Source organism: Trichomonas vaginalis, chromosome IV (genome assembly GCF_026262505.1).
Source record: "Trichomonas vaginalis G3 chromosome IV, whole genome shotgun sequence".
NCBI classification, from domain to species: domain Eukaryota; phylum Parabasalia; order Trichomonadida; family Trichomonadidae; genus Trichomonas; species Trichomonas vaginalis.
Genome location: NC_067206.1, coordinates 12,662,509 through 12,680,276, shown reverse-complemented (window position 1 = coordinate 12,680,276; position 17,768 = coordinate 12,662,509). Strand labels below are relative to the sequence as shown.

The window sequence follows — 17,768 nt, the reverse complement described above, 5'->3', positions numbered from 1 at the left end:
ACCACTAAAAATTAGGATCGAAGAAATTTTAAGGGAGCAACAAAATAATCGTCTCACAAAATTGACAAATTTGACATGCAAAGATTTTAGAGATTTATTACATCTTTATTTTAATACTCTTGAACACAATCATTATAAACACACTAGAGTATCATTGGAATCGAGATTGCTAATAACATTAACTTGGTTGAAACATTCTGGTTCATTTAAAGAATTCGGAGCACAATTTGGAATCAAAAAAACACATACAAGAGCTATTGTAATGGATATCATAAATAAAATTGGTTTAAAAATTGGTGAGGACTTTGTCAAATGGAGACCCTATATTTGGTGGGACGAAAGTGAAAAATCTACCGAATATCCCGGTATGCTTGGAGCTTTGGACGCTACAGTACAAGAAATTGGAAGAGCAAAAGATCAAAATTTATATTACTCTGGAAAACATAAAATGTGTTGTGTCAAAGTTCAATGTTTTGTCAGTCCCAAAGGAAGATTACTTCACTTTTCGAAACCAATCCGTGGAAAAAGACATGATTTTAGATTATTTAAAAAAAAACAAAAAATCTCATTTCTATCTTAAAAGCAGAAAAAGAATGAATGATGGCAGAAATTGAGACAGAGCCATGCTTATTAGCAGATTCAGGATATCAAGGTATTAATGATATAATACCATGGGCAAAAATTCCTTTTAAACGTCAAAGGAATACAGAATTAACAGATGATCAGAAGGAATACAACCGAAAACTCTCCAGTAATCGAATCATTGTCGAGAATTATTTTTCTCGTCTCAAACAATACTGGAGAGTGATTGGTGGTAAATGGCCATTGAAAATCAAGGGTGATCTAACATTTTATCATCACACCTTTGCAATGTGTGCAGGCCTTACAAATAAACTTTTGTGCCGACGTCCATTACGTAGAGGTGCTGAAAGATGGGATCTTTTAGATCTTGATAGCATGGATGAAAATAGCGAGGCATATAACTATCAAGAATCAGTTTCTGAAGATGACAGTGAAAATTCTTATTAATAAAAAATTATATCTATTCTTATTAATAAAAATTATTTTATTCATATATTAAAATATATAAAATTAAATTTGATTTAGAATTGCCACTCTTGGTGTGTCACTTTTATAACCGTTATATCATAAATATTAGCTTGTTACATAATTCCCTTTCCATAAATATGATAACATTCATTTAATTGTTAATTGTTGATTGTTATTAATTAGTTACATTATTCACTTTCCATAAATATAATAACATTCATTTAATTGTTAATTGTTGATTGTTAATTGTTGATTGATATTGATTAGTTACATTATTCACTTTCCATTAATATGATAACATTCATTTAATTGTTGATTGTTGATTGTTGATTGTTATTGATTAGTTACATTATTCACTTTCCATAAATATAATAACATTCATTTAATTGTTAATTGTTGATTATTGATTGTTATTAGTTAGTTCCATATTTATATATAACAAAACAAAGTAATTTTTAAAAAAAATCATATGCTCAGATACGTCTTATATATGATTAAAATATTGGCAAATACCTAACAGTATATATCCAAGAGGATTTTAGTTTTTTAATTTTTTAAAAATGTCACTTTTTACCTTATTAATTTCAATGAAAATATCACACACATCATTTTAATAATTATAAACAGTTAAATCATTCTCATCATTTTTAATAAGCTAAAATGCAGAAAAACTATATTTCATATTGCAAGCTTTAGATATCTTCGAAAAAAATGTAATAATATAAATAAGTGTAATGATTTATAATATTTTAAAATGCTTATTATTGATCATTGTTATTGAATTTAATTGCGACCTTTTCGCTTAATGAGGTCCAAAATCATGGTTCCGATTTGTTCTATGTTCGCGATTGATAAAGAAAATCGCGTTTAATTTTGATCACAATTTTCCATAAAAATCGCGATTTTTTTGAAAAATCGCGACCACAATAAAATCGCAATTCATTAAAAAACGCGATTTATATATTTAAATCGTGATTAAAAAAAGTGGTTGCGGTTTTCCCTAATATATATCTCAAGATGCTAAGTTAGGATTCCTTTCAGACTCGTACACCTATACACTATGGGACCTAACTAACTTATATTCCAAGTCCTGGGCGAATCGGACTGTAACAAGTTTCGCCGTACACCCTCTAATTTCAACTTGCAGAATTTAATAGTAGTGAAGAAGCAGCCCAAAAATCTTCGTTCACATGGTTCAAAAACATGTGTTCTTATATAAGACGCCATTATTTCTTTTTCTGATATTTTCGAAGATGAATTTTCTTAGAAATAAAACAAATAGTTCTTTTTCTAGTGGAAATGGAAACACTAGAGCTCCTGAAGAACAGAATGGCTGCCAGAATCTTCTGATCAGCAGAGGTCCAAATGGTAAAAGGCCTACGTAGATACATATTGAGGAACTTCAAAGCTCCATTTTGCAGAGATTGTGAGCTTTGGGGCTCCTCAGGCGAAGAACTGCAAAAGATTTAGCCATAAAATTTAATAGATCTTAGAAAATACAGATCAATCTATTAATTTAATGTATCCCTTTATCTATATTCAAAAAAATCAAATGATTTGGAATGATTGACAATAAATTACCATAACGTGGGTGATTTTTCACCCAGCCATAAGGATCACACTTTTGAGAGTTTTACATGGCATTTGCCGGCAAATGCCATGTAAAGTTATCTCAAATATTTTACGGTAAATGCACCGGCAACCCCTGGGAAATAATTGAGAATAAATTACATGGCATTTGCCGGCAAATGCCATGTAAAACTCTCAAAAGTTCAGCCCCTTACGGCTGGGTAAAAAATCACCCACGTTATAGATCTATGATATTTATTGATTTTTTTTGAATATAGATAAAGGGATACATTAAATTAATAGATTGATCTGTATTTTCTAAGATCTATGATATATCCCAAATCTTTATGGTCTTTGTTTTCTACATGTGTAACATAGTATTTTTTTCTTCTAATGAATTTAAGGGTATTTCATATGGTAAAATGTGTCTTTTTAAAAAATTGATAATGTCGGACCATGACGTTCATCCAAAAGAATACAACAAATTACGAAGTACTTACAAATACTATATCGATTCATATCTTGCATTGTATCAGCTAAAAACGGAAAACGAAGAAGAATTAAAGTCGATTTACAAAATGATCAAAACAGAACTGATCGATTCAAAGAAATATCCTCCCCAAATAATTATGCCGGGCATTTTAGATATCATTCTGTATAATAATCGCTATACAAAGTCATATTTATTTCTTGACAAACTCATATCTGATGATTACCATGTCACAGAGGTCAACACAGTTTCAACTATTCCAAACTTCTTGTTTTATAAAGAATATGGAATTAAATTAGACAAATCTGCCGATTTTCAAAAAATTAACTCAGAAAATCTTGAAATTCTTACAGGAGATACAATTTACAGAGCAATTGTGTATAATGACCTTGAAAGATTCATATACTTCACTGAAAGAGATGAATTTGATAAAAATCAAAAACTTATAGGTAGTTTATATCCATATTCTGAAGAAGGATATACATTACTTGAATTATGTTGTTACCATGGAGCAGTTGATTGTTTCAAGTTATTAAGAACGAAATTTAACTCAGAAATAACCCAACAATGTTTACAATTTTCATTTTTAGGAGGAAATCAAGAGATCATGAGTGAATGTTTGAAATATCAGAAACCAGATGAAGAATGCATGATATATGCAATTATTTCACACAACATTGATTTTGTTACATTCTTGATGAATGAATACAATATAGAAATCAATTTAGATTCATGTGGATTTTTTCAAAATCTTGAAGCATTTTTAGTTTATTTCGATCAAACTAATGATATAAAGAAATGCTTTGTTTATTCACCTATATTTAATATTCCATCTCTTTTCGAATACTTCCGTTTACATGGCGCAAATATCAATGTAAAAGATGAAAATGGAATAACTGCACTTCATTATGCAGCAATGAACAATAGTAAAGAAACTGCCGAAGTTCTTATTTCACATGGTGCAAATATCAATGAAAAAAATAAAGAAGGACAAACCGCACTTCATTATGCAGCAGAGAATAATAATAAAGAAACAGCCGAAGTTCTTATTTCACATGGCGCAAATATCAATGTAAAAGATGAAAATGGAATAACCGCTCTTCATTATGCAGTAGAGAATAATAATAAAGAAAGAGCCGATGTTCTTATTTCACATGGTGCAAATATCAATGAAAAAATAAAGATGGAATAACCGCTCTTCGTTATGCAGCAGAGAATAATAATAAAGAAACAGCCGAAGTTCTTATTTCACATGGTGCAAATATCAATGAAAAAAATAAAGATGGAATAACCGCACTTCATTATGCAGCAGAGAATAATAATAAAGAAACAGCCGATGTTCTTATTTCACATGGCGCAAATATCAATGAAAAAAATAAAGATGGAATAACCGCACTTCATTATGCAGCAGAGAATAATAATAAAGAAACAGCCGATGTTCTTATTTCACATGGCGCAAATATCAATGAAAAGGATAAAAATGGACAAACTGCACTTCATATTGCAGCAATCTACAATAGTAAAGAAACTGCCGAAGTTCTTATTTCACATGGTGCAAATATCAATGAAAAGGATAAAGAAGGAGCAACCGCTCTTCATTATGCAGCAGAGAATAATAATAAAGAAACAGCCGAAGTTCTTATTTCACATGGTGCAAATATCAATGAAAAGGATAAAGAAGGAGCAACCGCTCTTCATTATGCAGCAGAGAATAATAATAAAGAAACAGCCGATGTTCTTATTTCACATGGTGCAAATATCAATGAAAAGGATAAAAATGGACAAACTGCACTTCATATTGCAGCAATTTACAATAGTAAAGAAACTGCCGAAGTTCTTATTTCACATGGTGCAAATATCAATGAAAAAAATAAAGAAGGACAAACCGCACTTCATTATGCAGCAGAGAATAATAATAAAGAAACAGCCGAAGTTCTTATTTCACATGGCGCAAATATCAATGTAAAAGATGAAAATGGAATAACCGCTCTTCATTATGCAGTAGAGAATAATAGTAAAGAAACTGCCGAAGTTCTTATTTCACATGGTGCAAATATCAATGAAAAAATAAAGATGGAATAACCGCACTTCATTATGCAGTAGAGAATAATAATAAAGAAACTGCCGAAGTTCTTATTTCACATGGTGCCGAAGAATAATTAAGCTGGCCGATTCTGGTTAATAACCGCTGGGAAACGTACCCCAAGGTAAAAAAATCTGGTTTATATGGTAATAAAAAATTTTTATTTTTTTATTTTCAAAATATTTTTGGAGATATTAAATTCGTTTCCCGTATAATTTTCTGTTGCAATATACATCTACTATTCATGGTGGTGCTTACTATGCTAATTTCGTGCGAATCTCATGTATTTTTTATTACCAATTCTGGTGTTCTTTCCCCATTTTTCCCTCTCAATTTATTTACAAAACATCTCAATTTTGTAAAAAAAGTTCTCAATTCCCACCATGCCACACATGTTCTCTGGGAATAACAAGAGGTTCTCCATTATATATGGGTAAGCAAAAATTTCTCCTAGGATGACTCAGCGTGCTTTAACAATACGATTTTCCTAAGATAAAAGTTTCTTCCACAAATTTAGATTATCCTTTGATAAAAGAAGGCATTAATTCAAATATATCAATGAAATCTCAACTATATTCATTTCATATTAGCCAAAACCATAATCTCAGTGGTTTACCTCAAGATTTTTTATCCCAGATTCTATTAATCTCAATTGTATGGCCTAGTGTAAGGATATATCGATATATTACAAATATTAAGCCCCGCCTATTAATATCATCAATATCTCTTGACTTAATTTCGATTTTTACATTTTTTTTATTATTGATCAAGCCTAACATTGCAGAGATTAAATTTAACAGGTTTAACATTTTAAAAAGCTGTTAAATTATCAATTATGAGCGAAATTTAATAATGTATATCATATTGAGTAGGTTTTTGGATATATAAATTCGAATCTATAATATATGAGATGAGAAATGTAATATTACTCTTTAGAAACTCTTTTGCTTCATACTTATTTTGAAAATTGAATAATTTGATCGAAAACATTGGAATAGAAACAAAATATTTTATCTAATGATTTTTAAATCACTAATACTACTATTTTATATGTATCTTTAACATCTTTCTAATAATTTGGAGAAAAGAGAATAAATAAAGGGAAAATAAGAAGAAAAGGAGAAAATAAAGAGAAAGAAGAGAAGGAGGAAAAAATTAGGAAAAATAATAAGGGTATATTTCATATTCACTGCAAATAACTTGGTTTTGTCGTTGGCCGGAGGCGGCGACGCGCCCGAAGGGCTAGCGCTTCCACCGGAGGCCCGAATTTTTTTGAAAAAAATTTTATTACCAGTTGAGTTTCCCAGATTTTAATGGATTTAACCAGAAACGACCACCTTAAGTTATTTTATCATTATTCATTATCACCCAAATTAGAAATTCAATTCAGGATATTTCTTATTACTTTTTCAATTTCCCTGAGATCAAAAATTTGATTATAACCGAGTCAGATTTTAGCATTTATTCATCATAGTATTACCATTATAAAGGTTCTTTAATATCCTATGCTTCCAAATCAGTGTTGGTCTCTATTGTATTTCAAATAGTTCAATAATTTGAAAAAAAAAATTCTCTATATTGAGTTGCAAAAGTAAAAAATTGAGGGTATAATGATTTGAAACACTTGATATTATTTCATAAATATTTGAATTATTAAATATAAAGTGCACTCAAATATGAGTTGATTTTTATATAACAAACATAACAAAACATAAATAAATAAAAAAATCTATTTCTTTTTCTTTCCTAAGCTCAGTGCTGCTAAAATATCATTGTCTACTTGAGCCTTCTGCTGTCCTGGAGGTGGATTTTCTTTTGGTTTCTCAGCCTGTTTCGGCGGATTTTGTGGTTTCATTTGAGATGAATATTCCGAACTCATTAAGTCATCTTTCTTCTTGACTTCTCCATGCTTTGGTTCATATCCTTGTCTTTTAGATGCTTTTGCAGGTTTATGGGCTTTTTTGTGCCTCTTTACTTCTGAAGAAGAAGATTCGAACTCATCTTTATAAACATCTCTTTTTGGTTGAGATTTTGGCTGGTTCAAAGCTAAGTGCAAAGTTGGCTTCTTATTTATAACAATTGGTTCTTGTTTCTCGTTTTTAGTCTGCTGGGCATCATTTATTAAATCATTAAACGAATCATCTGAATTCTCGTTTGATTTTGGCTTGTTTTCAACTTTGTGCGGCTGTTGTTTTGGTTCTGGCTTTGAATTATCAAGTAATTTATCAAAGCTGTCTGAATTATCTGATTCATCGTTTGTAATTTTCTTTTCTGGCTTTGGCTCGTCTTTAAGACCGGATTTACTTTGTGATTTTGGAATAGGCTTATCACTTGAATCGTCGGAACTTGAAGCAAATTCAATTGTATCAGATTTCTTTTTAGCAGATTCTGATGAGGACTTGAATTGAAGTTTATCTGATTTACTCGAACTTGTGTCTTCGATTTCAACTTGCGTTTTTTCGCTTTCTGATTGCTTTTGATCGTTTTTAGTTGAAATTTTGCTATTGTTCTTGGATTTCGACTCATCTTTTGTATCTTGAATTTTTGATTCCGATTTATCTCTTTTTGGTCCATTCTTTTCTTCATTACCTTTAGTTTCTGAACTTTGATTTGTTGGGCCTTTCTTTTCTTCAGCCTTTTTAGATTCAGATTTTTCTTTCTTAGATTCACTTTTTTCTTCATCATTTGATTTCTTCTTTATGCCTTCACTTTTCTCTTCTTTAATTTTTGATTCAGATTTTTCTTTCTTTGACTCGCTTTTTTCATCAATTTTCTTGGATTCACTCTTATCTTCATCATTATCTTTCTTTGAATTTGATTTGCTTGGCTGGTCCTTTGGTTTTCTTTGGGGATCTGGAGTTGTAGTGTTAACAATGATTGGTCCTTCACTAGAACTCGATGAACTACTGCTTGATATACCATTTGACTTAGATTTGGATTTCGACTTTGATTTTTCGGAATTATCATCAGAATCTTTTGCTTTACCTTCAGATTTATCTTTACTTGAAGATTTAGACTTTGAAGAACTTGAATCTGATTCTGATGTATCTTTTTCTGCTGGCTCTGGCGGAGGTGGAGGTCTATAATTTTTAATTCTGTTGGCCATCTCAATTTGCTGCAATCTATATGACAAAAGAGCCGTCCTTGCCATACTCATGATTTCGACATCTTCTGGGGCCACTTCTTCAATTGATTTCGCAAATCCTTCTCTAATTGCTTTTTCTTTCTTCGATTGTTGAATGAAATATCCCTCTTTCTTAACAGAATCATGGATCTTCTTTTGTATTTCGTCAATTTCTCCTTCATCTTCGATATGAATTTTGTGACGGAAATAATTATCAACGCGCCTAGTTAAGTACTTAGGAATGTTTAAGGATGATATCTCAAGAGCCGGACTGTCAAATAAAACAACTGGTTTTGTTTTAAATAAATTCGAAGAATTAAAATTAGGAGTAATTTTTTTCGCTTCTTTATCTTCATTCTTTACTGGAGATGTCTGAGTAAGCATCGTATTTGTTTCAGGTGCTGATGAAGTACTTCTAATGAAAGTTTCAACCCAAGATCCAGATTGTAACGAAGAATTTTGTTTGCGAATTGTTTCTTTCAGTACATCAATTTGATTATTTAAATTTTTAGTTTCTTCTGTAAAATCGTCATCTCCATTTTTACGAATCGTTAACCACGCGTGTTGGAAATTTGGGTGCATAGAAATAATATGCTTATCTAAATAAGTAGAATTTTTAAACTTAAGTCCACAAGCAGGGCATTTTTCCATTTCTTTTAATTTATGAATGCGTTCTTGAAGTGTTTTTACTTTGTTTTTCAAAGAATTGGTTTTGTCATTCAACGAATCATTGTTGCCTTTGAATTCTTCGTTTTCTCTGTTAATTAAATCGTTTGAATTCATTAAATATCGCATTATAACTTGTAAGAGTCTTAATAAATGAAATACTGTTGGATTATTTACAAATTGAAAGTCTTGTTTAGATAGTGATGCACTTAAAAATGCACTTATAATTTCAGACATTGAATCAAAATCTTGATCTGCGTTTAATTTACTCGGATTATAGTTCCCTACTAGTGACCAATCAAAATACATCGGGCCTGTTCTTGGCGTTTTTTCAACATTTTCATTCATATAAAATTTTGTTTACAATTTGTAAAGTTTCTCCATACTGCATATTAGAGTTGGAGAAGATTTTTCTCCATCCGAGATCCTTAGTTATATGCTTCCAAATGGCATGCAACTATAGATCAGACCAATATTTGATCTATTGATTTTCGAGCAACAAATATTTTTTTTTTTAAAAAAATACGTGCTTCTCTTTTAAATAGAGAGTAAAATGTTAATTTATGGTTGAATGCATTTGTCTTTAAAAATTTGATTTAATTACTCAGCAATATAAAAATCAAAATTTACTTGGGCAATTTATTTTGGAGCATAGGCACGCTGAAGCTTAGCGAATGTAACCTTAAGGTGGCGCATTTCGCCGGAGCCCTGAGCACGCTTGCGGTGAGCCTTCTTTTCCCAGTCATAATGGCGCATTGTGGCATCTGGATAGCCGCACTTAGCGCATTTGCCCTTCTGGATGTGGAAGCAGCGGTTTCCGCAGCGACGGCAGATTGTGTGTGTCTTGTTATGTCTTGGACCAAATGATGGTGTACCAGCACCCATGTTTCGTAAGGTCAGACCAAACCATTTGTAAAGTTCTCAAAATAAATCTAAAATAACTCAATGGAAATGATTGAGTTTTTGAATATCACATGAGATAAAGAGCCTAATTAATCGAGAATATATCCTATTTATGAACCAAATTTTTTCATTTACGTGAAAAACTAAATTGTTTCCGAGAGATTGAGTGCGGGACAAATTTGCCAGGTGTCACTTTTTCAATAACCTTAAATTACGCTTTTCTAATTTTTTAAAATAACCTTAAATTATATTTGAAGAAATTATGTCTATGATATATGTTTTATGCTAGAATCTTGGAGTTTTCATGCACTACACAAGAGCTCCAAGGTTCCAAGAGTGAATGCTCAATAGCAATTATAGAGATGTACCTTTTCAAAATGACTTTTACTGATTAAATTTAATCAATAGAAGACATTTTGAAAAGGTACCTCTACAATTAGATATACAAGAGATTCAAAGCTTCATTTCAGATAGATTTGAAACTTTGAAACTCTTGGTAGATTTTGAGTGAATGCTGACAATCATCTTTGAGAAGGTTTTCTTTAAGAAAACCTTCTCAAAGAGGTTTCTCAGGAGCCCTGAGGCTCCCTTTCGTAATGATTGGGAGCCTTGGGACTCCTGAGACGAAGAATGGCTTCGCCGAATCTTTGATCAGCAGAGGCCAAATGAAAAGGCCTCTGCTGATGGATTCTCAGGAGCCTGAGGCTCCCTTTCGTAATGATTGGAGCCTTGGGACTCCTGAGACGAAGAATGGCTTCGCCGAATCTTTGATCAGCAGAGGCCAAATGAAAAGGCCTCTGCTGATGGATTCTCAGGAGCCCTGAGGCTCCCTTTCGTAATGATTGGGAGCCTTGGGACTCCTGAGACGAAGAATGGCTTCGCCGAATCTTTGATCAGCAGAGGCCAAATGAAAAGGCCTCTGCTGATGGATTCTCAGGAGCCCTGAGGCTCCCTTTCGTAATGATTGGGAGCCTTGGGACTCCTGAGACGAAGAATGGCTTCGCCGAATCTTTGATCAGCAGAGGCCAAATGAAAAGGCCTCTGCTGATGGATTCTCAGGAGCCCTGAGGCTCCCTTTCGTAATGATTGGGAGCCTTGGGACTCCTGAGACGAAGAATGGCTTCGCCGAATCTTTGATCAGCAGAGGCCAAATGAAAAGGCCTCTGCTGATGGATTCTCAGGAGCCCTGAGGCTCCCTTTCGTAATGATTGGGAGCCTTGGGACTCCTGAGACGAAGAATGGCTTCGCCGAATCTTTGATCAGCAGAGGCCAAATGAAAAGGCCTCTGCTGATGGATTCTCAGGAGCCCTGAGGCTCCCTTTCGTAATGATTGGGAGCCTTGGGACTCCTGAGACGAAGAATGGCTTCGCCGAATCTTTGATCAGCAGAGGCCAAATGAAAAGGCCTCTGCTGATGGATTCTCAGGAGCCCTGAGGCTCCCTTTCGTAATGATTGGGAGCCTTGGGGCTCCTGCAGCAGAGTATCGCTCCGCTCCATTAAATTTTTTAAAAAAAGTGCCGTGTGGCAAATTTGTCCTGTTCCCCATCTTTATTATTTTTTTTATTCCTTTGAAAAGTGACACTGGATAGTTTGTCCCTTTCTCCCGAGAGATTCATAGTGATTTTGAATTACCATATAATGTAGATGATTATTTTGATATAAGAATTAAGATTGAGCCATGTTTCATGATAAATTCGACATTTTTTCTTTGAATTATGAATATTTAAGCTGTTTTAGCAAGTATATAGGTAGATGATGCTGATGAAAGTCCTGTGATATATGTACATGTCAATTTTATACATTAATTATTAATAAATTTGATGACTAAAAATATCACAAATGTCAGTTGTATATACGATTGTCTAGTAAAGATATATCAAATTAAATTTTTTCCCAGAATCGCTCTGAAAATTGAAAGTTTGATGGGAAACCTTTTTTTAAACGTACACTTTGGTATTTTATATTAAATTCTTTTCAAACATTCAAAAAGGATATGCAATTCATACGAAAACATCAATGAATTTAACGATTTCAATCATTTTTCATGAATGGACCGAAACCTGCACATCAATTCAAAGTTGCAGGCATTGAGGTCCCATTTCCACATGAGAAACCATATGCAGCACAAATGGCTCTTATGGCCGGTGTCATTAAGTCAATGAGAACAGGGCAAAATGCAATTTTGGAATCTCCTACAGGTACAGGTAAGTCAATTGCGCTTTTATCAGCAGCTTTAGCATTTCAAAAGTCTCAAAAAGAAGTAAACATCACACCTCCGGGCCAAATCGACCCTCCAATTACAAAATCATATCTTGGATTCTTCCCACCAATGAAACTTGTTCATACAGATCAAGAAATCTTCTCACCATTACTTACACAAGGTTTAAATCCAAGTGAAATACCTAGATATTCAGAATTCGAAGGAACAGAAGGACCAACAGATTATACTACAGATTTTTACGTCAAGCGTAAGCAACATGCAGGTCAAATATGGTATGCAACACGTACACATCAACAACTAAAACAGCTCGTCAAAGAAATGAAAAAATTACCTTTTCATCCTCAAATGGTCATTATGGCCTCAAGAGCGCAAGTATGTGTTAACCCAAAGATCATGAATCAATCAGATGTAGATGGTCATTGTAGCGACTTACAAAAAAACGGCGGATGTCCTTATGACAAGAAAAAAGGCATTCCAAAGGAATTCAAGCCAAACGGGATATTAGACAAGTTCGAGATTGAAGATCTGAAAGACTGGTGTCGAAAGAACAAAGGCTGCCCATACTTTATTTCAAGAAAAATGATGATGGCAGCTGATATCGTCTTTTGCCCCTACAATTATTTTTTAGACCCCAAAATAAAAGGTCAAATGCAACTCGACCTCACAGGTGTTTATTTAATCATCGATGAAGCTCACAACATAGAGAACAGCTGTAGGGATGGCGGATCTTTCCATCAATCAAGGAAAGATTTGGAATGGGCACTGATGTATCTAAGAAAATCTATTAAAAAAAGTGACATCCCATCATTACGAAAAGCATTTATGATAGTATTAGAATTAATCACTAAAGAGTATGAGTGGTTCACATCTACTACTAAATACCTTCGATTGCAGGGTCAAAAAGAATTTATAGTCAGAGATAATAAAGCTTTTTATGACAGTCTCAGATTAAATCTCTCTTTTTATACCAAACTAGTTGCAGCTTTCGATTGCATATTTAAATTCTGCAATACAATGAATTTTCCACAAATTTACCAAGAAGCCGATAAAATTCCAATGATTTTAGGTGGAATATTGGAGCAACAATGGGTTGCAATTGCTCTCACACTAAAATATGATCTAAGAAACTACGCATTTGCAATTGTTCTTGGAGATGACGAAAGCAACGATATTTTCCATGGATTATGCATGAATCCAGGTGCAGTATTCCATAGACCAGGCACAGAAGCAAGCAATGTCATTCTTTCCTCAGGAACTTTGACACCATTAGAAGAATTTGAAAATGAATTCGGAGTTCCATTCCCTATCAGACTGTCAGCCCCTCACGTGATATCCCCTGATCAAGTTGTCGGTTTTACGATCACTAGTTGTGACAATGTTACTTTATCATCAAGACATCAATATCTTGAAAGCCAAGGAATGAGAAACGACGTTAATCTCAAACTTGCAGAGATATTACTTCATATTTTACCTGTTATTCCTAATGGCGTTTTATTCTTCGTCACATCTCATTCGTTTTTAATGAGAATGCTGGATGCATGGCAAAAAGCAGGTCTTTATGAAAAAATTGACAAAATCAAGAAAATTTTTTACGAAACTCCTGATTCCGATCCCGAATTCTTTGACAAATACAAGGCATCGTGCGAAGAAGGAAGCTTGTTGATAGGTGTTTTCAGAGGAAGAAGCAGCGAAGGTATCGATTTCGTTGATGAACAAGCGAGAGCAGTTATTGTTTTCGGAATTCCTTTTCCAAGTTATTATGACATCGATGTCAAATTGAAGAAGGAATACAACGACTACAAGAACCAAACAGGAAATGTTTGGTATGATACACAAGCGTATAGGAGTCTTTTCCAGGCTTTAGGTCGTTGTATAAGACACAAAAATGATTTTGGTTCTGTAATTTTGATTGACCAACGATATCCTAATGAATTACATCGTTTTCCAAAGTGGTTGAAAACTCAAATTAGAAATGATGTCGGGTTAAATCAAATTGTAACAGAATTGTCACGCTTTTATCAAAGAATGAAAGAAAAATTCCCAAGAAAAATCAGTCTGAAAATGAATGAAAAATTGACATTTTATTGTTGTGATTGTCATTCTCTTGTTGTAGATTGTAAGAAGGTTAAAGATGGGCAGAGTTTCCAGATAACAAAGAATGGATTCTTATCTTTGTCTGATGCTGAACAAAAAGAACATTATTTGATAATCCAGAAAAATGATATTGAAGAAATGAAATTGAATTTCTTTTCTCCCGTTTTCAAAGAAGAAGATAAACTTGTATACGAAAAATGTTTTTGCGATTGCGGAAACTGTTTAGGAGTTAGAGTGTATGCGGCTTCTTCTGTTGAAAGAAGTTCAATTGGAAGTTTATTCCTTCTTCTAAGCAGATTGAACGTAAAAGTTGGAAATAACTTCGTCGGAATACAACCAACTGAGAAAAAAGTTTCTAAGAATGTTTTTAATGCGTACTTTTAGAGTAAATTGTTATTTGTTTATAGTTTTGTTCAAATGGAAATCAATCTTTTTAAGAATAATATCTTGCTTGAGATAGTCAAACAAGAATGATGGATTTAGACACTATTAGATTTTACATGCATTGTATCTTGAATCATATTATTTCAATCAATCAAACAATGTTGGATATTTGAAATCTTTGGGAATATTCCCCTCTTGTCTTGAGAGAATAACAATGAAAGACATAGATTTGATAATACTGTTATTCATTATTTTCTGAAGAAAAGATGCAGTAAAACATATAATTTCACGTGAGAAATTCTATAGAAATAGTTCAGCGTATTATTTCACACGGCGTAAATATTCATGAAAATGGAAACAATGGAAAAACGGCTCTTCATTTAGCAGCAAGGAAAATTTGTAAAGAAATGGATGAAATTCTTATATCATTTGAACCAAAAATCAATTATTGCTACACCTATTGAGTAATGGGGAAATTTAGTTTATTATTTCTTTGATATATCAATTTGGGGAATGTTGAACCAAACTGATTTTGAATTTACATAACAAAGTTCAAACAAAAGCTATCAGTGGAAGTTTAAAGGGTGTATCTTTACATTAATTAAAATTTAACCTGAAATTCAGTATCTATATGTAATTCTCGCGATTTTGTAACAAGGTATAAAACATAATAAGTGAATTATTTATTAAATCAATTTGGATTTTTGTTCTTATTTCTGATAATTTATATCATATTTAATGCATTTATATATAATAACATATATTTTTATTTTATTTGGTAGATTTAATTTCTTTCTATATATGTTGTAGATTGTGTTTTACAAAAAAATAAAATGTAAAAATAATTTACTTTCCGAGGGCAAGAGCACGGAATTCAGCATAGTCAATCTTGCCATCTCTGTTCTTATCTGCTTCGTTAATCATTCTACGAACAACTTCAGCGGATGAGTCGAGACCTAAGCTAATTAATAATGAACGAAGTTCGTTTGGTGTAATAAATCCATCTGTATCGCGATCGAAAACTCTGAATGCTTCTCTAAGTTCATCTTCGATGTCTGACTGTCTCATTTGACGTGACATCAAAGCAAGGAACTCTGTAAAATCGATAGTATCATTACCGTCGGCGTCGACTTCGCGAATCATATCTTGTAATTCGTTAGCTGTTGGAGACTGGCCAATAGCTCTCATAACTGCTGCAAGATCATCAACTGTGATAACTCCATCACCATTTCTGTCAATAATGTCGAATGCTTGACGGAATTCCTGAATTTGGTCTGCAGTAAGGGTTTCCACCATTTTGTAAATTCTTTACAACCGTTTACAATTTTGACATCTGGATTTCATACGTTTTAATGCATTTATCATGAATTTAGCCCAGAAAATGCATAACAATCATTTTTCATTATTGCATTTTCTTAGAAATCTTTGAGTATAGTTACAATTAAGTCAAACTATTCAAAATATATGCAAAATCATGATCTACTCAATAAACCTTACCATAAAATGTGCACGACGTTCATTATTAAAGTTGTTATTTTATTTCTGATGAAATCCATCTTCGAAATTTCTTAAAAAGAAAAGAAAAGCATCTGATATAGAAAAGTTATTTTAGGTACCATGTGAATTAAGATGTTCGGCTGTTTCTTTACTATTATTATATGCTGCATTCAGAAGAGCAGTTCCAATGTATCAATTAGTGGTGCATCACGCCGATAAATTAAGAAAAAATCTAAAATCTTCAAAATCTTTATAAAAAAAGTGACGAAATAGAAACACAGGAAAATGTCTTCTCGGCGCAAATTCACAGCTGATAAGCTGGCGAAGCGTTATGTCAAGAAAGAGAAGAATATCGAAGATGAAAACGAATTTTCTTCTGAAGCCGAAGAAAGTGAAGTAGAAACAGAATTAAAATACAATCCATCTTTAATTAGAAAGGATGACGTACCAGAAATTGATGTAACAGAACACAAAAAGGCAGATTTCGAAGATCACGCAGATTTTAGTGAATCAGCTTCTGATGCTGAAGAAGATTATAGTAATGAAGAAGAAGAAGGTCAAAGTGGCAGCGATGATGTTGACGAATTAGCAGAAAGTGGCGATGAGAGCGATCATTTACTAGATATTAAAGCAGGTGAAGTAGATGCACTTGCTGCAGAAATTGAACAAATTGATGAAGAAGCCGAAGAATCTGACATTGTATCCTTAGTAGCTAAACAGAGAGAAGAAGATCTTAAGATTGCACATGGTGTTTCAACTCTTCAAGATCAGAAAAAGAGAATTTTAACTTTATTCCTCAAAATTCATCCTCTTATATCATTAATCAATCAATTACCACCAGTATCACTTGATGATGATGCTGAATTCTCACCATATTCACTTGCAGCCGAAGATCCCGAAATAAATCAAGCATTTACAGACGCATGCAAAGCAATTGACGTAGTATGTCAAGATTTTGCCGAGCTTCGTAAAACACTCGACGGATTTTACAAATGGGAAGAAGATACAGTTACAGATAAAATGATGGACATTATTTCACATTGGGGACAGAAATTACGTCAAGCTGCAGGTATACGCAGTGGCACAGTTATTAACAGACCTATCGAACAACAGATTACCTCATCTCTTCGCGACATGGAGACATTAACACAGCCAAGTCGCAGAGTTACAGAAAAACGCGTTTTTGGTGTTGAAAAAATGCCAGATTTCCTTCGCTGCAACTACAATGATGATGATTTCTACGACAGACTCCTTCGCGAGATTGTTGCTGAAAAGAATCCAGATGTTCTTGCAAAAGTTAAGAAGACAAATCCAACAAAAGCTGGACTTAAATCAAAACAGATTTCTTATGAAGAAATTCCAGAATTAAGGAACTACATGACTGCAACAATGCAGCCAGTTCCAGATAGCATTGATGCAATGCTCAAGTCACTGATGGGTGGCAAATAATAGAATATATAAAATATTTGATAACTTTTTAATTTATCATTCGAATTTTTATAGAATATTAGATAGAATATAATGCAGTTTTTCCATTATAATATGGCATCATGTGAAATAAGAAGTTCGGTGGTTTCTTTATTTTTAAAAATTGCTGTATAATGAAGAGCAGTTTTACCTTAAATATATTACTTAGCCGCTTTCCTCTCTAATATGATATAATGACAATGAATGGAAGATATAAGTT

The 17,768-nt window shown here is 32.9% G+C and overlaps 7 protein-coding genes across 7 annotated transcripts, besides 5 other annotated features; 4 read left to right on the top strand and 3 right to left on the bottom strand.

Annotated features, from left to right (window-relative positions):
• Positions 1-597: 597 nt before the first annotated feature.
• Positions 598-1,029, top strand: TVAGG3_0079360 (DDE endonuclease family; the record flags this gene model as incomplete). Its single annotated transcript, XM_001328896.1, has 1 exon — positions 598-1,029. One exon carries the CDS (start codon positions 598-600, stop codon positions 1,027-1,029), a length of 432 nt encoding a protein of 143 aa, XP_001328931.1.
• A 1,334-nt stretch (positions 1,030-2,363) lies between these two features.
• Positions 2,364-2,494: a mobile genetic element.
• A 571-nt stretch (positions 2,495-3,065) lies between these two features.
• On the top strand, positions 3,066-4,301 carry TVAGG3_0079340 (proteasome regulatory particle assembly; the record flags this gene model as incomplete). The annotated part of the gene is made up of 1 exon (XM_001328895.1): positions 3,066-4,301. One exon carries the CDS (start codon positions 3,066-3,068, stop codon positions 4,299-4,301), a length of 1,236 nt encoding a protein of 411 aa, XP_001328930.1.
• Positions 4,302-6,861: 2,560 nt separating this feature from the next.
• On the bottom strand, positions 6,862-9,330 carry TVAGG3_0079330 (mucin family; the record flags this gene model as incomplete). Its single annotated transcript, XM_001328894.1, has 1 exon — positions 6,922-9,330. One exon carries the CDS (start codon positions 9,328-9,330, stop codon positions 6,922-6,924), a length of 2,409 nt encoding a protein of 802 aa, XP_001328929.1.
• Positions 9,331-9,530: 200 nt separating this feature from the next.
• TVAGG3_0079320 (rRNA binding) lies at positions 9,531-9,884 on the bottom strand (the record flags this gene model as incomplete). The annotated part of the gene is made up of 1 exon (XM_001328893.2): positions 9,622-9,867. The coding sequence occupies one exon, from the start codon at positions 9,865-9,867 to the stop codon at positions 9,622-9,624; it is 246 nt and encodes an 81-aa protein (XP_001328928.1).
• A 165-nt stretch (positions 9,885-10,049) lies between these two features.
• Positions 10,050-10,078: a terminal%2Cinverted (terminal inverted repeat of MuDR-4N1_TV transposon ID:TVAGG3_0079310).
• Positions 10,050-11,428: a mobile genetic element.
• Positions 11,395-11,428: a terminal%2Cinverted (terminal inverted repeat of MuDR-4N1_TV transposon ID:TVAGG3_0079310).
• Positions 11,429-11,488: a mobile genetic element.
• Positions 11,489-11,879: 391 nt separating this feature from the next.
• TVAGG3_0079290 (DNA repair DEAD helicase RAD3/XP-D subfamily member family) lies at positions 11,880-14,893 on the top strand (the record flags this gene model as incomplete). Its single annotated transcript, XM_001328892.1, has 1 exon — positions 11,930-14,584. The coding sequence occupies one exon, from the start codon at positions 11,930-11,932 to the stop codon at positions 14,582-14,584; it is 2,655 nt and encodes an 884-aa protein (XP_001328927.1).
• Positions 14,894-15,358: 465 nt separating this feature from the next.
• TVAGG3_0079280 (calcium-binding protein family) lies at positions 15,359-15,934 on the bottom strand (the record flags this gene model as incomplete). The annotated part of the gene is made up of 1 exon (XM_001328891.2): positions 15,431-15,880. The coding sequence occupies one exon, from the start codon at positions 15,878-15,880 to the stop codon at positions 15,431-15,433; it is 450 nt and encodes a 149-aa protein (XP_001328926.1).
• Positions 15,935-16,345: 411 nt separating this feature from the next.
• On the top strand, positions 16,346-17,706 carry TVAGG3_0079270 (AATF protein (apoptosis antagonizing transcription factor) family; the record flags this gene model as incomplete). The annotated part of the gene is made up of 1 exon (XM_001328890.2): positions 16,367-17,530. The coding sequence occupies one exon, from the start codon at positions 16,367-16,369 to the stop codon at positions 17,528-17,530; it is 1,164 nt and encodes a 387-aa protein (XP_001328925.1).
• Between the last annotated feature and the right edge of the window lie 62 nt (positions 17,707-17,768).